Source organism: Phalaenopsis equestris, unplaced genomic scaffold (genome assembly GCF_001263595.1).
Source record: "Phalaenopsis equestris unplaced genomic scaffold, ASM126359v1 Scaffold000123, whole genome shotgun sequence".
Taxonomy (NCBI): Eukaryota; Viridiplantae; Streptophyta; class Magnoliopsida; order Asparagales; family Orchidaceae; genus Phalaenopsis; species Phalaenopsis equestris.
Window position 1 is genome coordinate 2,510,590 of NW_018164565.1, and position 22,905 is coordinate 2,533,494.

The 22,905-nt window shown below is 35.0% G+C and overlaps 1 protein-coding gene across 8 annotated transcripts in view; it reads right to left on the bottom strand.

Annotated features, from left to right (window-relative positions):
• Nucleotides 1-8,828: 8,828 nt before the first annotated feature.
• LOC110021165 (uncharacterized protein At4g17910) overlaps nt 8,829-22,905 on the bottom strand; it is a 28,631-nt gene continuing 14,554 nt past the window's right edge. For 3 of the 8 annotated variants that reach the window (XM_020719552.1, XM_020719554.1, XM_020719548.1), the window contains 10 exons: nt 21,661-21,734; nt 21,124-21,255; nt 20,550-20,637; nt 20,179-20,305; nt 20,001-20,105; nt 15,998-16,127; nt 15,816-15,867; nt 9,666-9,710; nt 9,432-9,530; nt 8,829-9,096 (listed from right to left, as the gene is read on the bottom strand). In XM_020719552.1, the coding sequence (XP_020575211.1) occupies nt 8,944-9,096; nt 9,432-9,530; nt 9,666-9,710; nt 15,816-15,867; nt 15,998-16,127; nt 20,001-20,105; nt 20,179-20,305; nt 20,550-20,637; nt 21,124-21,255; nt 21,661-21,734 (1,005 nt within the window). In that variant the 3' untranslated portion in view covers nt 8,829-8,943. Of the gene's footprint in view, nt 9,097-9,431; nt 9,531-9,649; nt 9,797-15,815; nt 15,868-15,997; nt 16,128-17,583; nt 17,659-20,000; nt 20,106-20,178; nt 20,306-20,549; nt 20,638-21,123; nt 21,256-21,660; nt 21,735-22,905 lie in introns of those variants that run through there. The other 5 variants (XM_020719550.1, XM_020719549.1, XR_002293619.1 and 2 more) reach the window with 4 other exon arrangements.

The window sequence follows — 22,905 nt, forward strand, 5'->3', positions numbered from 1 at the left end:
TGTGTGTGTGTGTGTGTGTGTGTGTGTAAAATTAAATATAATGAGTTATGAGCCAATTTCAGGTCAATTTCGGGCTGGAATGGATCCAAATTACTTAGTTGAATCCAGTTAGTTTCAATTTTGAGTCGGATCCAGCCAGCTCATTTCAATATTGAGCTAAATCAAAGCTCAATTGAATTTTGAGTCGGCTTTGTCTGAAATCGAATATAACAAGCCACAACCCAATTTTAAGTCATGATAAATCTATTCAAGCTGACCCCAACATAGCTCAAAATTAAATCGTTGACAGTCAAAGATGTGATAATGTATGTATGTTGTGAGTCATGTAGGATGTAGTTGGTCATATAGGCTATAATGGTGAGTTATAATAACATTCGAAGACCATAAAGTATGGAGTTAGGAGTTGCATGAGTTATAAACCACGTAGGTCGTAGTTGCTCTCATAATTAGTGGTGGTGAGCTATAGTAATGTCTACAGTCCGTGGAAGCGAGATATAAGAGCTGCATTAGTTGTGGATCACGGAAGGCATAGTTGGTCTCATACATCATAGTTGTGATATGCAATAATGTTCGTAGGCCACAGAGGCCGAAGTTTTTAGCTGCATGAGCTATGAGCCACATAAGTGATAAGTCATAGTTGGTCACATAGGTCGTAATGCTGAGCCGCAATAACATTTATCCTCCATAAAGATCAAATTTGGGAGCTTCATGGCTATGAACCACATATTTCATAATTGATCATATAGATCATAGCGGAGAGCTATAGTTGCGTTGGTTGGCTGCAAAGGCTATTGTAAGGGGTTGTAGTTGGAGTGAACCATATTGGATGTAGGCTCTAGGGGGAGCTATGAGGAGAGAACTACAAGAGTCTGAGGAAGGTCATCTTGTTTTGATTACTGTGGTTGTAAGCAGTTATTGTAGGGAGTTACACCGTATTTTGAGTGTCTCATTACATATTCTACAGGGTGCATCATTACATAGTCTTCGGGTGTGTTATTACATCATCTTCAGGGGTGTTTTTGTGCCATCTTCGTGGTGTGTTGTAACACTGTATTGGGGTGCATTGTTACATCTCCTTCAGGGTGCTTTCTTACACCATCTTCGGGTGTTTTGTTACATCGTATTTTGGGATGTTTTGCCACACCTTATTCGAATGCATCGTCACACCATCTTCGAGATGTGTCGTTACGCCATCTTTAAGTTTTATGCCTTATGACACCTTCTTCGGGTGCGTCGTCACACCGTCTTCAGGTGCTTCGTCAAACGATCTTCAAAATTGTGCAGCATATTGTCGGTCAACTTTTTTGATGTTGGATTTTAAAAATACAATTTTTGAAAATTTAATTTAAATATAAGGTATATAGTTTAGATTATGAAAGTAGTATTTTAATTTTTTTAGAAAATGAGACCGAAAGGGTCTCATTAGTCCAATAATTTGCATAATCGTGTCTGGCACCCTGAATACTACACATTCTAAGAGAAATGTGTAGATTCTGGTCATATCCTGGCAACAGACCCAATCCTGCAAACTAAGAGATTTGTGACATCCGTTTGGTCTGCGAACCTTTTTATATGTGACCGACAAATTCCTCTATTTAATATAAAGATTAAATATGGTTTATTTTACTTGAGTTTCAAGTTCCCTATAGAGGCAAACCCCTATAGTTAATTACATTCAAATGACTGGAGTCACTTAAGAATACTCTCAATAATGATCAGTGGTTCTAATCTTCAAGAATTTAAGGTTTAAGTTTTCACGATAGGATGTGAAAAAACAAGTGGGAGTGGCTCAAGTAGGAACAGTTCTTTCGGTAATCCAAAGGAAGTAAAGGGTAAGGGACGTCACAGATCCTTAGGAGGAACCTCGGTGACTTCCCAAACTATCCTACTGTGCGACTATATTTTAGAGAGGATGTTATTTGAATGTTAATCCTATCAATTTTATTATTTGAGACTTACACTTGCATAATAACTGATTATGCAAATGGCCCGCAAAGATAAGAGGTTTTACGTAGTTCTGGATGACAACCTCAGAACCTAAGGTGAATTAGGACTTACGCTGTACAACATGGTTGTGCAGGGGCCTAAAAGAGGGTGAGGATTTACGTCGCGTTGCGCGAGCTACCTCGAAGGCCTATGGGTTATTATTTAGACCAAAGATAGAATTTAACTGGTGTAGACTTGTTTTACTGTTGTAGAATGACGACCACATCAACTTGTAGTCCGCTCCAAGCTCATTGCTGCGCTGCCCACGAAGTTGGATCTAAGCTCCTCGTCGAAGTAACATTCCTAAAGTCTAAGGTTCAAAAGGTTGTACCATGTATGTTTCAAGGTTTTGGTTTTGTTGTCATTATGGGGGGATTACAGCGACACTGGTTAGGATCCCACAGTTCCCTCGTTTATGTATCACTATTTTCTTTTGAATTTACTTAGTCTAAATGAGTTGTGAAACTCATTTAAACCGGGGAGATCTCGTTAGCAACCGTGGGTTACCTCCTCCGAGGGACTCCCGTAAATTCGAAAGAACGCGTTATGCTTTGTTTTTTTTTAAACGTTGTTTAATTTTGAAAAATCATTTTGTTTTGAAAGTGAAATTGTATTTAGTACCTGCATAATGTGTTAGAGCAAGACTAACTACAATGAAGAAATAACAACATAAAACGTACATGTGTACGTGGCGTATCTGTTGTTGTTATCTTTGTTGCATGTTTAACTCACAAAACACAATATAATTTGCAGAGATTTTAAATAAATTGCATAAAAAAGAAAAAAACAGTAAGTAGTAGAACAAGTCGTAACAATAGCAAGGAACTCCAAACAGGTGATCCTAAGGTTTCCTACAACTCCTGACTGCAATTAGCGAACTAATATGGTGATCTTGGCCTTCTACGAATCCAAACAACGGTGGATAGCTCTTAGGTGGTTTCCTACGAACCCAAACAGTGGCGGACAACACCTAGATGCTTTCTACAAACCCAAGTAGTTGTGGGCAGCACCTATGCAGCTTCCTACGAACCCAAACGCTAGTGGACAGCTCCTAGGTGACTTCTACGACGCCGGGTAGTGGCTTTGGAGCCTCAGAGAACACCCTACAACGTCCTTGCACTCCAAATAATGGATTTGGAGCTTTGAGCAGCACCTTACAACACTCATATACTCCAAACAGTGGATTTGGAGCCTTGGACAACACCATACGGCATTCATATGACATTGGACAACGGCTTGAAGCTTTGGGTAGTGGTCCTACAGTTTCCTACGACATCGGGCAACGCCTAGGAGCATTGGACAACACCCTACAACATTCCTATGATACGGAACAGCGACTTGGAGCTTTGGGTAGTGGTCCTACAACTTCCTACGACATCGGGCAGTGGCTAGGAGCATTAGACAACACCCTACAACATTTCTATGACACCGGACAACGGCTAGGAGCATTAGACAACACCCTACAACATTTCTATGACACCGGACAGCGGCTAGGAGCATTGGACAACACCCTACATCATCTCTATACTCCAAACAGTGGTTTTGGAGCCTTAGACATCACCCTACAACATTCCTATGACGTCGGACAGCGACTTGGAGCTTTGGGTATTGGTCCTACAGCTTCCTACGACATCAGGCAACGGCTAGGAGCATTAGACAACGCCCTACAACATTCCTATGACACCGGACAACGGATAGGAGCATTGAACAGCACCCTACAACGTCCCTATACTCCAAACAGTGGTTTTGAAGCCTTGGACAACACCCTACAGCATCCCTATAGCGCTGGGCAATTGCTTAGAGCTTTGGGTAGTGGTTCTACAGCTTCCTATGACATCGGGCAGTGGCTAGGAGCATTGGACAACACCCTACAACATTCCTATGACACTGGGCAGCGGCTAGGAGCATTGGACAGCAACTCTACGGTGATTGGCAACCTCAAACAACACATATACAGTGACTTTTAAGCTTCCCACAACACTCTATAGTGATTGAAAACCTCAAATAACAACTATACAGTGACTTTTAGGCTTCCCACAACATTCAACAATGAATGGCAACCTCAAACAACACATATACAGTGACTTTTAAGCTTCCCACAGCACGCTTAAGCCTTCAAACAGCTCTCAAGCAAGCCCAAGACATCAACTTTAAATGCCCCAAAATCAGCTAGAAAACCCAACCCAAAATAGCGTGTAAACTCTCCAAAATCAGGCCCAAAATGATGTTTAAGACAGTCATAAATCAATCCCAAAGCCACCCCCATATTATCACTTAAATGACCCCAAATCGACACCCGCAATGACTCCGAAACAGTGAATAAAACAGCCTTGAAACAATGTTTTCATGTCTCCAAAACAAAATTTTTTAAAAGCTCCAAAATGACACTTTAACAAGTCTCAAATAACAATTTTGAAAGTATCCTAAACAACAGTTTGAAAGCCTTCAAACATTAATTAAAAAGCCTCCAAACAACAGTTTAAATAACAATCAGAAAAAAGATGAGCAACAATTAATATATTGATTGCAGATAGGAAGCTCAAAAGGTTTCCAACAACAAATTTCTCAAACAGAAGCAAGATAATTTTGAAGCAAGATAATAGTGGCATAAGCCAACTATGCAAGGGTCTATGTTTGAAAATATGAAAATTTAACTAACAACTATCAAGCAAAAATTTTCATTCTGTGCATCAAGAACTTTTCCTAAAGCCAATCATTCATATTTGTTAGTATCTTTAATTGAACGGTATGGTAAAAAAGAGTAACACAAGAGGACAATATTGAAAAATGATCATTGAAATCCACCACATACCAAAAAGAAGCAGCTTTCTGTTCAATCCCTAAGTGTCGTGGAGTAAAGCGCCCTTCCAAATACACAACAGCTTGCTTGAGGCAAGAACAGTGGTTGAATAGAAAGGGAGAAGTGCAAGAATTTTGACTCCGTTCACCTCGATCTCGTCAGTGCTTTCTTGCTACCGACAGTCGCGACTCTCCGAAAGTTCAATTGGGACGACAATGGTTTAAGACGAAATCGGGAGCAGAGGATAAGAGAGGCGGATCAAAGTTTCCGTAGAGGGGGACAGGATGTCGAGCGTGAAAGGTTATTAGTCGAGCGAGAGGGAGGAGCAGGCGAGCGGGGCCGAGCGGAGCAGGGATTCTTCGGTCAAATCAAAGCCGGGGAGCCGAGGCTCTCGTGCGCGAGAAAGAAATAGGCCAGTGGGAGAGGAGCCGTTACTCGAATCAATTGGCGGGGAAATAAATTGTTTCCATATGTGCAGGGAGGTTTAATTGGAAGCTATAAACACCTGAATAATTTTAATTAAGATTAAATTTAAATAATTAGTTTGAATTTTGAAATTTGAATTTCAAATTCAGGTGAGCTCGTGTCTAGCCCGTGTTCAGCCCGAGTCCAGCCTGAATCAAACTTGGGCTGAGCCAGGGTCCGCACACCGCTAAAAAAATATGCATCGATATATGTGCTAGTTGTTCGCGTGCGAAACCATAACGATATGTGTGTCTTTCCTAGCTAAAGTCAACGTCTCGGATGCATCTTTGTGGTTCGTTTCGTCATTCAGGGTTGTCTGGACCATTTCGCCGACGGGCGAGTCAATTTAAGCCAAAATCGTGCGGGGTGCGATGCGTGAAAAAAATACGGCAAAAAATGCAGTGTTATCGAGCGTTCGGGTCACAAAGGGGTTCCCTAGAGGCTGCTCCTATTAATGTAGGAACTCGACTCTAGTTTCATGTGTCGGTCCTAATCAAATCAACGGAATGTCGAGAATTTGGGACCGGCCATGCGAAACTTGAAGGAGTGACGAGGTGGCTCGAATTTTCTAAATGATGTGGGTTTTATTAATGTAGGAACTCGACTCTAGTTTCATGTGTCAGTCCTAATCAAATCAACGGAATGTCGAGGATTTGGGACCGGCCATGCGAAACTTGAAGGAGTGGCGAGGTGGCTCGAATTTTCTAAATGATGTGGGTTCTGTATTAGTCCTCTAGGAGGGTCAAACAAGAGAAGCCTAAAGCTAGACCTAGACTCTAAGGAGAGAAGTGAAGATCTCATCCGAAAATGAGGTCAGCACGTACGTCGTGATTCCATAAGTAGTTTCATTACTATGAGTAGGGGGTGGTTGATAGTGGTCAACGAAGGTCGGCGAGCAGTGATCAAGAGCTACACGAACAATTGGTGTCCGTTGAACCTTCAATGTAGAACACTAGACTTCAGCTCCATCTCCTCGCTCTCCTGTTCTAAGTTCAGTTCTTTTTCCTCCGTCCTCAGCCTCAGTCCCCTTTCATGAATGAGGTATGACTCTATTTATAAAATATGGGAGTATCTCCTCTGCAAATAATGAAGGAATCCATACCATTCTATCAAACAACTCATAGAAATTCCTACAATTGGACATTATTTTGTGAACATTTAAGTACATTAACAATATAAGAATTGAGTGATCTTGTGTTTATTGTATTCTTCTCATTGAGACTGCTCGATTTTACTATATGGTTATCAAATTTAGAATCCATATGACCTTTCAATTAGCCACCAAAAACTTCCAAACTGGTTTTACAACTCGATTTGGGCATGATTTGATAAGTCAAATTTGGTGTCATTAGATCTTTCTCGTCAAGTCGATCGCTTTGACGGTAATTTTGCTCAAATCGGAGCTCTGGATGAACTTTAGTCGGTGCTTGAATAGTTCTTGCTAAAAAAAATTCTTTAAGATTTGAGCAAATTTTCTCGAGATTTGTGTCGAATGATAAATTTTGTTGATGATTGCCCAAACATGATTTAAAATTAATTAGAATATGACTCAAACTTACTACATTAAAAAAAATAATTTAATTCAATAATCTGCAATCGCAAACTACAATATTTTGGTCCTAAATGATTCTTGTGCATATTTTCTCATGAAAATAAGCTATCGGCATTTTTCAATTATTATTATTATGCGTCATGTAAACATTTAAAATATAATTAATTGGCTTAAATATTTTACTGAAAAATAATCCATTATTATTTTTATTCTGATTGACATTTTTTAAATAATTTATAATAATTAAAGTATGCAGTTAAATGCTCAAATAGCATATAATTTCTTAAATTTCTCTTATTATTTATTAAATGTGTGTCTATATATATATATATATATATATATATATATATAACACGTATGTCACTTTTTGTATCATTAAACATGGTATTTAGGCATGCTACAATTAGACTTCTAGAAATTTGATAAAAGTAAATATTGAGTTGAAGCATTACAATGAAATTTGATATTTATGTGATAATTTAATAAATGAATAGACCATATGTTTGAGGTGTTATGTATGTAATGAACCCCTTATGTTAAATTTAAACTAATTACTTATCGATGATTTCCATGTGAGACTTTTAAAACTCGAATTAATGATTATGTAGTCTCATTACATCTAAATGGTTGAATTCTTCTAGTTAAAGATGTTCAGTCTTCTCATTAGAGTGCTTGTGGGTGACTCTATAAGAGAAGCATAATGGGTGGCTCTTAAACCCCATAATACTTTAAACCAATTTCTCATGCCCTTATCATTTGTTAATAGGAGGAATTTTCTACTAAGTTGCAAAATGGCCTTATTAAAGGCCTCACTTAAGTGATTTTTCCTATGATAATATCTGGCTGAGTATAATTAGCTTCACTTACATCAACAAATAATGTTGATAATCTTGGCACTTCTAAAAGTGATGTGTCGTGCCGAAATGGTAGAGAACATGACATTAATTGAAAAACAAATATAAGGGTGGATTCCACCCCCTTTGAGAAGTATCCTACAATTTTTAAAGAAGAATAGGCCTTTCTTTACTATATGAATCATGTTAAACATGTAATGAGTTGCAGTGGTCAAGCTTGCAATCATTATAGGAGTAGCTAAGTCTCCGTTCATTGAAGGGGAACACTTTGAAGCTAAGGAGTGTTGATGTAAGACAACTAAAGTGCTATCATTATCATCATCATCATCATCATAGAGACTCTATTTCATGTCTTTATATATCGAGGACATATTTAGTTATGTTTATTGTACTCTCCCTAATATTTTTAGTTTATTGACCCCTTTATTGTTGAGCATTTTGGAACAATTAAATTTCATGCTTTATATTTTTGAGTTCTGTCTTGTATATTTAAGATTACATCTTATGCCATTTGATGTTTTTTATATCTAGGAATGAAAATGTGTGAGCATAAGAGCTAAGCTAGCCTAACCATTTGCTATCACTTGTCTATCATATTTTTGTTTACTTCAACCTTATAATCAAGCTTTGACATAAGATTTTGGCATGCACATAACCATCCTATTTATCTTCTTCTTTATTACATTTCTAATTTTAGACATTTTCCATGTTTAAAATAAATAAAACTAACATCAATGTTCTCATTGTGTGCGTGATGATACTCATAAATTTATAATATTTTTTTTCTCAACGTATCAAATGAAATTTAATACGACCAAAGTTAAGAATATATTGAATCATATCCCTAAAATTTCAGATATACATTTACTTTGTATTTATCCTATATAGCCTATAATTGTTCAACATCAATGCCTATAATATATGAAATTACCAAAGACATTCACTTCAGTGTGATAATAGTTTCTAATTCCATTATCAACTATTACGCATTTACGTATCTATGGACAAAACATTGATTTTTATCAGGGACATTACATTCAGACCACCCAAACCCTCTGTTTTCACATATCAAATATATATATATTTACAGCAGCATCACAATTGCCATGGACATAAAAAGCATAACATGTGCTGGTCTGTTAGATATATAAATATAAAAAACTATGCGATATGCATGTAAATCTTCTTTTTTTATTTAGCATGATATATCAACATTATACAGTTTCTGCAAAATTAAATGATAAAAAGAGTAAAAAGTATGTAATCTACAAACTCAGCAATCCAATTCACCAAAACTTAAACTTGAGGTTGTGAAACCAAGCAAAACTGACTGCAGCGGTCAAGAACAGCATATATCCAATCAGTATACTAACTGCTGCAAAAGAAGAAGCAGAAAGTGTATCTATGCTTAAGTTCACCAAGCCAGTAAGCACATTTGCCTGCACCAAAAGAATTTATATTATTAATTTAAGGTATTTACATACATATCCTTATGTATTTACATATCTAAAACCCAGACTTTAATATGTTTACTCGCATAGAACTCAAATCTTTAATATCACATAAAAAATACACTATCACGTACTTTTTACAATGGAAATATACATTTTCTATGTCTGTTTATCACGACGAAGTGTATATAAATGTAAATATAAAGTTTAGGTTGTAGATATTTAAAAACATAGGATTTGTGTGGAATGTATGTAAATCTTCCAATTAATTTTCAAGTAAGAGAGAACAGTAGTCTAAACTAAATTTAAGACGCCCAACTGACCAGAAGGAAAGATCCAAGGAGATTCTGGTTAAAAACTTCTTCAACCAACAAAGGCCTTTGCACAGAAATATACTCTGAAAGCATAAACACAGACAAGACCTGCAAAAAATTAAAATATTATGATACAGCTACAGTACAAATGCATATTCATAACATCAGAAAAACAAACAGCTTATCACTGCTTTTAGAAATCATAGATAGAAAGCTAAGCAATGGGTGGAAATGAAGAAATACCTGGAAATTCTGGGCAAGAACAAGTGTGACATATGCCAAGTTGCACTGCATGGAGCAGGTTTAACTGGTCAATTGACAATGAGAATATCTAGAAATAAAATGTTGCACCTAACCAAGAAATTTATATTGGCCTGTTGAACAAAAGTGTTAGGGGCCATTTGGGATCGGTTTTATTTTTTATTTTTTATTTTTCACCTTTTGTTTTTATTGTCTGTTTATATTTTGATACAAGTTAAAACATGTTTGATTACGCTAGATTTTTTGTAAAAATAGTAAAAATAAATTTTAGGTGTTTTGAATATTTTAAAAATAAGTTGATTTATTTTTAAAACAAAAAATAAAAATATACAAAAATTATACCAACCAAAATCATTTTAAAAAACAAAAGAAAAAATAAAAATAAAAACAGGAAATAGAAGTAATGTCAAATGAACCCTTAGAGATCAGCTATTGCATAAAGTTCAGTAAGAATTATTCATTACCGTCGCATTGAATCGGCTAAATTACATGTCATTCCAGAGAAATGCTTCGCAAACTAATTCATAATATTGTACCTAAGATATTACTACATTCATGCAAAAATAAATAAATAAATAAAAATTAAAAAAGTTCTAATTTTTGCCTTTCCAATGACATGACTCCTCTTTCAGCAAAAACATATTTTTTGGTAGTCGAGTTATGTCATCGGTGCTACCACCAAGGTACACCCAACATTTTAGTCCATACATTTTGAAGAGCATTTGTGTCCTATATGACAACAATATCATATTCTCTCGCTCGCTCCCTCCTCCCTCCCTCTAGTGACATGACCCCTCTTCCAGCAAATGCGCATTTTTGATATTCAAGTCATGTCATTGGTGTTACCACCAACGTACACCCAACATTTTAGTCCATACATTTTGAAGAGCATTTATGCCCTAAATGACTAGAATATCATAGGACCCGTTTGGGGCAGCTTATAACTGCGGCGACGTTTTGAAAAACACCTTCGTAGTGTTTGTTTCGCGTGTTTCACTAACTTATCCAAAAAAGGTGTTTTGCATTTGTGAAAGACGCCGCCCGCGAGAGGGTGTCCGCGATTCGCATTTCGTTCGCGTGCAATTACTCCGCTGCCCTCGTTCGTTCCCATATCCCTTCCCCTCGTTCGTTCACATCCTCTGCCTATCCGCTCCTCCCTCTTCTTCGGTAGTCGCTCCTCCCTCTTCTTCGGCAATCGACAGACCTCTTCATTCGGCTTCTTCCTCGGCATTTCTTCTTCGGCATTCTCGTTCGTATCTTTTTGTTTTCTCTACACTACCGAAGAAGAGTAATTGGCATTTCTTCTTCGGTTTTTCTTCTTCTACATCCCTCGTTCGTATCTTCTTCGGCATTCTCGTTCGTTCGCATCCTTTGTCGTAGGTCTGCCCTAGCTCGCGACTCTCTGCTTACGTTCTTCGGCATTCTTGGCTCCTTGCTTCCTATCGGCATCGCGCTCTTCTTCGCCAAGCATTCTCAGCAGGTATAACCTCTTTCGTGCCCTCTTCTTTGCAACTCCACAGACTTTTCAACGGTCATTTCTTCCTCTTCTTCACACCTCGACAGACATTTCTACGGCATTTATTTCTCTTCTTCGTCTGCAGTTCTTCCTCTTCTGCATTTCTTCTTCTTCGGTACTTACATTATTGTATTACATGGTGGAGAACAAAATCAGATAACAACATTTGCAATTACTTCTTCTTCTTTGGTTGGGAAGGAATTAAAAAAAATTGGGCTGCAGAACTCTCATATGTTCTAGCCTCGTTGGGAAGGAATTAAAGGAATTAAAATTTGATGATTTCCTTTGAATAGACCAGGGCATGAAGCCTGGATTGCGGGAAGCCAAAATAAAATTACTAAAATTTACAGACATAGCACTAAACTCTTGAGCATTTACTTTTTACTTATCTTGCATCTAAATATTAATTTTTACAGTGCAAAAACCTAACCTATGTATGAAAAGATGAATTGCATTTCACATTTTTATACATCAGAAAAAATGTATTATCCGAAAAAAATAAAATTTAGTTGTGAGATAAGTAAATGCACAAGAATTGGGTGATGTATGTAAATTCCTCATAAAATTAAGGATTTTTACATATTGAGCACACAATTTTCACATTAATATTACTTGTTTCACAAATAAAATGTGCGGTTACAAATCCGTAAAGCTTTCATAGTCTAGCTGCTCAAAAACAATCTCTTTCGTCACTATCCCGGTTTCATCCTATCTTTCTCCCTTCTCACTCTCTTGGTTTCACACAATACCAGCGTTGAGAAACAATCGCAATTAGAGCTAGCTTGGAAGGCAATGTTGGGATTGCAGATGACGAGACCTCTGAAACTTTCTTCTCTCTTCCTTTTGTTTGCTTTTACCAGAGACCATTGAAAAAAGTAATTTCGTCCACTTTTACAAGAGACCATTGAGAGAGTCAAACTATGTCTTTCTCCCCTTCATCAACCCCTTCACATGCTTTAGATTCCCTTAATTTTGTAAATCTCTAAACTTCTTGAGTTATATAATGTAATTCAACTCTTTTGCACTTTCATGTCTTTATATTTGAGAAAATTACAAATTCTGCATGACAGATCATTCATTCAACTAAAAAAATCTGCAAATAAGTTGTTTACAAAACACACAAATCAAACAGCTAAACAACTTATCCAGAACAAGGGTGGAATTGTCATTTATCCAGAATCAGTTGTTGTTCAAACGCACAAATCAAACAGCTAGCCAGCTTATCCGGATCAGCTGCTTATCAGCAGATTATCAGGATAAGCTACAGCTGCCCCAAACAGACTCATACTCTCCCTCCCTTCCTACAGTGACATGACTCCTCCTCCAGCACATGTGCATCTTTGGTATTCATCTTACGCATCGGTGTTATCACTAACATAAACCCAACATTTTAATCCATCGTTCTGAAGATCATTTTTGTCTTGTACGACCACAATATCATATTCTCTCCCTCCCTCCAGTGACATGACTCCTCTTCCAGCAAATGCACATTTTCGATATTCAAATTGTATCATTGGGGTTACCACCACATAGAACCAACATTTTAGTTATTGCATTTTGAAGAGCATCTATGTCCTTCTCTCTCTCTCCCCTCCCTACCTATATATATATATATATACCCAACAATTTCATTCTCTTAATTACGCACACTCCAGCCAAAAGGCCCTGCTTCAGGCATGGCTATTTCAAAAGGAGCGTGCTATCCATATTCAAAATTTTAAATACTAGAATGCCTTTTTACAGTGTTCAACTTTTTTCTCAGATTTTCTAGCTTGTACAGGTAGTTCAAACTTCACATAGAACAAACATTGTATCGAAATTATGGTTGTAATGTTGATGAGGATAATTAATTATTAGCATAGTTCTAAGAAATTTAATCATAGTTGATGTGGGGGATGAAGTTGTGCCTAGAGTAGTTGAATTGTTTCCACCTTTACCAGTTACTCCCCGTGAAAGTACCAGTTTATTCCCCAGGTATACTCTTGTTGATGTGGGACATATTTGAAAATCCTGTACATACATATACTATATCAAGAAAATCATTATATCTTAGTGGTTTGGAAGGAAATATTTATATTTACTTCCTATATTAGAATAGCATATCTTGTTAATTAGGTGAGAATGTTCACTTACTGATTGCTATGAAGTTCTCTTCACGTTGAACCAGACTTCTTTAATTTTATGGGGGGGCATATAATGGCGATGAATGTCAGTTTCTCCCATGGATGTGAAGTCATTCCTCAATTTAAAGTGCTCAAGGAAAATGAAGGAAACACGGCAACTTTTTCTCTTATAATTTTATTAACCAACTATATTTTGCTATCCCCTACCCATCTCTCATCAAATTTACTCCTAATTCTCTATCGAAGGTTGTCAAACAATAAGAAAACCTCACTCTTAGCCACGAGAATATGTCTCCTAGAAGAGTTAGATCTTGCACTTCGTGAAGGATGAATAAATTGAAATATATCAAATTTCCATTCATAAACATCAAAGTTCAGCTAATTTAAGGCCAAAGTATCTATTTCTAAAGCGGTTTTCTCAAAAAACAAATTGATAAAGTTAATATGTGTTTATCCTCACTTAAATAACAAATGGCTCAATTAATCCAGATGGTAGATAAAATGACAAATAAGACATAAAGCATAAATATAAACCTAAACAATAAATGTATGCAGAGCACGATCATCTACCCCACCAGCTCATCCTCTCACATTCATCTCATTTACTTGTCTTCCTCGTTCACCCTCCCTCCATTTAGAGGATCTTATATATAGCATGGATATTTCAAAATAAATGTCATATCAATACTCAAAATTCAAATACTGGGATATGCACTTCTACAGTTGAGCTGGGATATGCACTTCTACTGTTGAGAAACCTTACTCAAATATTTAAGAGTTCATATGTATTTCCAAATTCCATATGGAATAAACCTTACTCAAATATTTAAGAGTTCATATGTATTTCCAAATTCCATATGGAATAATTGAATATTTATAGCTTGAACTAAACTAGTTTAATTTCACGGAGATACAAAGTCCTTCCCTATAAACGCTTAAGAGAATTGATGGAAATGCTCCAATGGAGAACAAAGTTGTCAAGTGGTCTCAATAATGAAAGGCCAACATTGTCCCCGGATCAATTACAATAAAAGGCAAATGAAAAACAGTTATCATTACAGCACAACATTGCCAGAGTATCTTTATTCATCGTCATTGAGACAATTAACAGCCTTAGATTCCTGTTAGTTCTTTTTTAGACTAGCCACTGCTACAGAGTTATTTCGAAAGATTCCTATATGTGCTTAAGAAAACTAACAAAAACGTTTGGATGGAGATTAGGGGTGATGTAAAGTTGTCTCAGCCATTATTTAAAAAAGCATTTGAAGCGCACCTCAAATTGAGGCACACATAAGAAGCCTCAAGACGTAAGCTTTGCTGGAGATAGTAAGGCTTGCGCCTTTTGCATCCGAGGCATATGCCTAAAGGATTTATGCCTTGAGGTGTTTGAGGCAGCGCCTCAATCAAGTCGTGCAAAAAAAAAAAATTATGTTACATTATATCATTAATATATATTGAATTATGTTTAATATATCTGCTACCATGGCTCAAAAAGGCCAAAAGATAATTTAAATATAATGTCTTAATTATGTTATTAATTTATTTTTTTTATTTTAAATTTTATTAGATTTTAGATTAATTGATGATAAAAGAAAACTATAATGAATAAAGAGCCTTTTAAAATTACGATGAGATAGAAATAGATGATAATAAATATGATAATTCTTTTGAAGATAATGAAACAGAGGATGAGTCCTCTATGGATCATGAATCTCATGGAATATTTAAATTTTAAATGAATGTTTACGTAGATTCACAATTCAAACCTCTAATTTTATATTAATATTTAAAATTTAGATTTGCGATTTATGTCATTATGATAATAAACTAAATAATGATTTATATCATATTTATGAATTATTGTTAATTTTATGAGTTTTTTTCTTTCTCGAGACTTAATGCCTCAATTCCCAATTTCACATTTTTAAACATTGCTCTCATTATTGAGAGGCAAACTTTGTCAATGGAACAATTAATCTATAAGCTATTCTAGTCTTTCTGTAAGACAATTGTTTGTTACCACTTGGATGCTTCTAAAACTATAAGATGCTTTAGACTTTCTTTCCATCAATTATATGTATGTTTTTTATTTTTTATTTTTTGCTACTAACATTAAGATGTTTTTTGTGCTTCATGTTGAAAGCCAGGATTAAAGTATCATTATGAACAGTTGCTGAGTATTAATTATCAAAAGTCTCTAATAATTTGTAGGAGCACTTAATGAATGTTCTATCGCTATTCATTATATTAGGTAGTATAAATATGGGTATCACATGGCACTGATTGATGAAAAATCCAAAAAGGATTTTCAGAGGGACCAAATAATATGATAACTAAAAAAAAATGGAAACTTTGGTGTCTTTTAGATGAAAAAACTAATATCCTCCAGCTCTTTAAGTATGAGGAAAAGTCTTCAACCTAACCCTCAATAAAAACGTGTGATCCTTCAAAGATTTCTTTAAACATTTGTCATGCTAAAGTAAAATTTCTTACCATTCGCCGAGAAACTCTTTCCACATATCTGTCCAGAATTAAAGTCAATGACCTATTCAAAATAAATTGACCAAATGATATGATTTATTGCTCATATATTAATAATAAAATATCTGAAGAAAATTTCTAAGGGAAGCAAAAAATAGGAAAAATGAAAGCAGCATAAATCAGATGAATTTTACCAAAAAAAAATGCAAAGAATAAAAACACTTTTCCGCGTAAGCTGATTGCTTCCAGTATTAATTGATGCTCCATTCACAAAGAAAATGCTATAGCCCAAATGTACACCAATTAGATACATACCCCAATATCCTGCCAAAGTAAAAATCAGTTGGAGATTTATTCTGATGATTGGAACTGACAATATCAAAAGTTGCTAATGCTGAAGCGCAAAAGAGAATCACAGGCACTTTGCAATGTAGATATTGAAAACTATTACAGTTGGAAAAAATGAACAACAATAAATCAAAAGAACTTGGTGGGAAAATTAAGAACAACCATTGTAGAAAATGAATTTCATCAAGTGCAACTTTCAATATCTCCTTAGTTAAGGGAAAATAGGTGCCTATATTCCAATCGATTCTGCTTAATGGTTAAGCACAAATCAGTTCAATACCTTGCTATAGACACCATAGCTTGATGAATTCCTGGTTTAAAAAAAAATGGAGGAAGATTTAAATACATACCACTCGATTCCAATGTATTTACATATCTAATACCAAAACTTCAATTTTTACATATATGCCACCTTACCTATGCATGAAAAGGTGTATTTCACTTTCTAAAAACTTAATAAGATGGTATTTTTTATCTGATAATGAAAGATTTGGGTGGTATAAATGTAAAAAGTAAAGTTTAGGTGTTAAATATGTAAAATTACCTAGGAATTGGGTGTATGTATGCAAATGCCCCAAAAATAAATTGGGGAAAAGATATGAATACTATCATTATAGCTGTTAGGGAGCATGATATCATCACCTAATTTTATAAAACAACAGTACTGCCAAATCAAGATAGTTTTGCTTGGCAAGAGAAAAACTTTTTATTTTTCTACTTTTTCTTCTCTTTCTCATCTTCTCTTTACTCTTCTTAAATCAAAACTCAGTTTATATTTAAATATCCATTAAGCAGTATCCCACCCTCAACAACCGGACCAAATCAAAAGAAACGCAAGCCAGAAATAATGTGCAATACTCCAAATATACAAGGAGAGAATTTCAAATCCATTTGAAGTTCAAATTTGACTTTTGGAGTCATCTAAAATAAAAATTTATATAACACTTAAAATTTAATTTTATCATAAAATAAAAATTATATATTATTATGGTAAAAATCATATACTTAGAGTTTGTAAATGCCTTGATGAATTATTGAGTGGAAATTCTAAAATATCCTCCCCTCAACACAATATTATGTCAATAAATTTTAGATCACTTCTATAGTTCTTCTCCAAATTCAGCTCCTCAAGCTCCTAAACGACAGTGTATAATGCAAACTTAGTAAGTCCAAATGAATCGTGAACTTAACACCCATGATAGACTTCCAAAACATATATTTGTTGCGCACAAAAGTGAATCCATTGATATCGAAAAAGCACCAGCCACTAATTTTTTGAACTAGCTGCCCTTGCTCTAAATACTATAATAGTATAATGTGATATTGGGATAAACTACGCAACATGATCAATCCACCTTGGCATCTCCAATAGTAATTTCCACAACTCATAACCACCTCTGTTTCAAAATACAAGTTGCAGCCAGAGAACTAACCTTGTTCTATTTTCATGAGTCATAACGTTCCAACAAAGACGATAAAATCGAAGAAACTCCACTCAAATTTGCACCTACAATACATAACAACCATTAACTCTCTTTGATTTTATGACAACCAATACAACTTGGCAAACATTCAGAACTTCAATATCCCCCAAAAATATGTACATTACAACATTGAAAGACTCGATACAAAATTTTTTGTAAGGTTTGGACACGTGTGATTTTGGTCAAATTTATATTCACATTATCATGTATCTTCAAATTCATAGTATCAAAATTAACTGTTTTGCATATCTCATTTTTCTTCGTATAAGGTATATAGTCACTATAACGCAACACTCAAAAATATAAAATAACTCAAGGATATTTATTGAAACTAAAGTACATCGATCATTGCATTATTTTCAGCATTTACCAAAATAGCATCACTCTGACATGCACCTAAACAATCTGCAACAATACTAACATCAATTAACTTATCATGTTCGTGGTTGTCTTTTGGCATGCTGCTTTTTCTCTTCATAATATGAAATTCGTTTAATGCTCTTTTTTCTATAACAAAAGCAACTCACGTCCTTATAAGTAAAATGAGAACTACCTTGGCAGTGGTAATAAAAGTAAAAATGGTCCCTAGTTTATTTATATGAGGCCTATTTAATTCAAAACTATAAATATGTTCAACTTAATCCCTAGAGTCCAGGGATTATTTTCGATTAAAGGAGTCAACAAATTAAATTGTACACACTAGACAATCTGTGATTAAAATAGCCCTCCATAAATAGTCTAGGGATTGTTTTGACCTTCTTAGTTAAAAGCAAACAGTTACTCAATGGGTGACTCCCTAACGAACAATCCCTCAATCGGTGTTTAATCTCTAATGCCCTCAGCCTTAACAATCACATATTTAAAAATAATAATAATAAGTTTTTAACATCCTTTAAGCAAATGTAATCCATATCATAAACACAATGTCATGAAACTACTTACAAGATGGAGCTAAAGAGCACGAGAATAACAAAGCTTTATCTTCATCATCAATCATCGTATAAATAATCCTCCTTAACAGTGAAATTAAAAACAATAAGATTTAATTTAATGGGTCAACTTCTTGCATGCATAAGAAGCAACAGCTCTGCTTTTGACAAAGTTTATTGAAGAGGTTTTTGAGCACCCTAAACCCAAAGACCCTTAATGGTTACTTCCCCCAAGTCCCTCACCACCTCTTCAACCAGGCATAACTAATTAAATGCCAGGAGTTCTTTCATTAATCTCTACTTATGAATTCATTAAAATGTTGTTTCTTAAAGGCCAATATATCCACGCCGCCCAACTTAGTAATCATATATTTTATATCCATCATATTCCACATTAAAGACTAACATAATTTGTTAGAAAAGTCACCTTGAAGAAGTGACTATCAAGAATGAATATAATGAACGCACAAAATAACAACCAAAGAGATCAAAAAGCATAAGACAACGATTTATATAGTTTGACTAAAGCAACCTACGTCCATAAGAAAAGACAGAAAGTCCACTGCATTATAAAGCAATCATATATATGTGCAAAATAAAAAGAGCATAACAAAACACACTTCCCAAACACAAATAAAGCCGATCTCATTGCAAATGAGAACCTTTCACGATAAGAAAATAGTACATGTGAGATGATAAAAAAAGAAGATTCAACTAAAAACTAAAATAATCAACTTAAAAAACACCTAAAAGTACACCTTCTTGCATCATGAAATTTCTAAGACAACCATATTTTAGCCTCATAGTGAGAGTATTCTACTATCATAGAAAATATTTATTCTAATTTTATCTCTATTCACTTATCCCTTCTTAAAGTAAAACTCGCTCTCTTAAAACCATTTCAAGCCACAATCCTCTCTCGGCTATAAACAATTGACATGCAACCCCATAATCCATAAAATAATCCAAATATCTTTCATCACAAATATGTATGCAAATACAGAAAGGTGGTTTCAATTTTAATGAAGTTCAAATTTTGAGATATATAAATAAAAAATTCTATAACAAATTTGTAAAATCTAATTTTATTCTTAAAACAAAATTTGTTTTTATCTACAAAATTGCCTACTTAAATTTGTATATATAATGACTATATTATTGATCCAAATCCTCACAATAACTTATATAACAACTGATTTTACCTGAAACATCCATAATTGTCACAAGTCAGAAGAGAATAGCAAATACAAGAAAAAGAGTATTTGGCCCATCGCTAATTTTGTGACACTAAATAATCCATATATTATATAGGCTGAGAAAGCCTTCCATCCATTTGTCCATTTCCATAGAGCATGCACAAAAAATAACAATAATAAACAAAAAAAGAACATGGTAAAGTGTTTAAATGTCAAAGACAGTATCACTTAAATCCTTACCAAATATACTGAAAAAGCCTTCTTTATTTTGGCTAATGATATCTGAAGCCCTTTGGCTGGACAGCAAAAAATTACTCAACCCATATTTCAGGCTCATTTGATAAGCTGTAAGCAAGAGAGAAATTTCATATGACTGTTGATATAATTTAAATCTTAGCATTGGAATAGATGGTTCTACCTATGAGAATAACCATGCCAAATATTCCACAATATTTTGGATGGATGTGAATTATGGAAGTTAATAGAGATACAGCTGCTAGTGTGAAAAAGAAATTCCAATGAACACCATATTCTCCCACATGGACCTGCCAAATAAAAACATGAATCCATGAGACACCATCTGCATGTGCTTAGGACACGCAATATTTTAACAAAACCCACCAATGCAATAAATATTCACGAATAAGTATGGACCTGATGAAAGAAATTCATTTAATGGTGGCTTAACTGGATGCAGTCATTCAAAACAAATAATGACTTCAGATTCAGTAAGCGTTAAAAAGCAAAACAACCAAAGAGGCAACAGTTAACTATATAAAAGAAATTCACCTGATATTCTACACCTGCTGTGAAAATAAGACGACCTGCACCAAGCAATACTAGCGGACTTACAGACTGAAGAGCTACCTTCCAATTTCTAAAAATCAAATAAAAATTAGAATCAAAAACAGAAAAGTGAATAAAATTAATAATATTACAGAGAATTTTCAAATTGTAGGACTATAATAATGGCATTCCAAAAAATAAAATGAGCTCACTAATTGAAATACTAAAGACTGGACCATATAGTAAATTCCAGTTTCCATAATAGCTTTAGTTTACCAAAATGCGGCGTAAATGTAAAGCAAAAAGTACAAAAAATAATTACTGCTTTCAGTTAATATATAAAAAAGTGTCATTTTAAATTAAAAATTAGAGTTTGATCAGAATACTAATGAGCATTTGATAGTTCATAGTAAAGAAATGATTTTGCATATTGCAGATTTTTCTTTCTCAGAAAAAATTCATGTAGTAGCTAAACAGGAAAAAAATAACAGCAAAGCTAGAAGATAAAAACTAAAAAGGATGCATAGTAAATAAATAGCAATGGCAGCAGCGGTGGTAGCAGCAATGGTGATGGTACCGGTGACGGTGATGGTAGAGATGGCGGCGGCGATGACAGCAGTGGTGGTAGCGATAGTGGTAGCGGCGACGGCGCCAGCTACCTGTGGGCCGACAAAGGGCGCCTGATGGCTTGCGAGGTGACTGACAACAGCTGAATTTCAATACAATGATATTTTACATAGAAATTCAATTTCTTCCAAACAAAAAACTGAATTTCCAAAACTCCTGCATTAGGAATGTAATGCACTCCTAATGTTGCCAACAAAATAGCCCCTAGCAAAAGTTAAAAGGGAAGTTTACGTGCATATCACACAATTCTTATGTATTTACATATTAACACCCAAATTTTAATATTTAAATTTATCAGACCCTGGTAAACCTATACATGAAAAGGTGTGTTTCACTTTTAAAAAGGAAGTGATGGAGGTATTTTTGATGTGATGTTAAAGATTTAAGAGGTATGTGTGTAAATATGAAAGTTTAGGAGTTAGATATGTAAATACATAAGAATTGTGTGATATGTATGTAAATGGCCCAAGTTAAAAAAGTCACTTACACAAACATGATACCTCTAGCTTGTTTTGATACTAAAGAATTGGCCACCACAAACGATCCAACACCAAGATCCATCTGCAAACACAGAGAAGAATATAGTTATATAAGCCACTGAAAAAAATAAAGGCTTTGAATTGTTCACATCAGTATGTACAATTATATTGTTTTGTGAGAGCAAAATAAGAGCAAATTTTTTATATTAAAATAATCTATTAAGCAAATTATTAAAGATATAGCAGATACCAAAGCACTAACTCAGAAAATGTAATGTAATTATCTCTTTTCGAGCTTGTGAGTAAATATAGCACTTGAAGATGGAATTTTCCAGTGTTGGCATTAAAAACTAAAATGGAAAAATAATCCCACAATCAAAAGTTGAAGCTAGTATTAAGAACATAGATTTTCAGCTCTCGTAAGCTCATCTATCTCCCATGTGAGGTTACCCTACTTCACGCATGTGCAAGTGTGCTTACTGTGTGAGCCCTAGCACTTGATCTCGAAGTGTTTGCCATGCTCGCTGCATTCTCATTGGTCTTCTTCATGTCCGCAAGCTTTTCTACACATCCTACACTTCTTTCCATGAGGACCTTGCACCCCTCGCCTCACCTCACGCCTATGCATGGGACATAATCAAGGTTTATGCTAGACATGACGGTTGTCACCATAGCTCTTGATGGCTATTGATGAGTCGCGTAGAGTTACAACGTACAACCATGCAGTCTTCTTTCAAAACTGCTCTCCTCTAAATGGATTTCACATTTCCTTGCTTTAGATACGTACCACTCAAATCCTTGCTTCTATCAAGTAGCAAGTCAGCTTTCCCTCTCCTTGTTACCAATTCCTTTTAGTCATCTTCGTTTTTAGTAGTTCATAGGGTTTCAGTAGTACTCCCTGTTTAATTATTGTTGTCTCCACCTATTCTAATGGCTCCTATAGTCTCAAAGACCCACCTCCTGCAGCTCACATTTCTCATTGATTTGTCAATGTTGTGGTGGATTATTGAGTTTTGGGTCGCATCTCTCTTCGTCCACCCTTTCCTTTTATAATTTAATCAAGATAAGTCCCAACTCTACATAAGCAAGCTTCTATATTTCACAGCAAACTCGTGCTCATCTTCTGCAATGATGAGACCTCTCAGCTTACTAGATAACTTTATTTTTCTATAGCAGGTTAATTCTCCATAGGATATTGTCGGCCGTTTTTTTTTTTTTTAGCTTCGTAGGGTTTTAAAAAAAAAATTGAAATT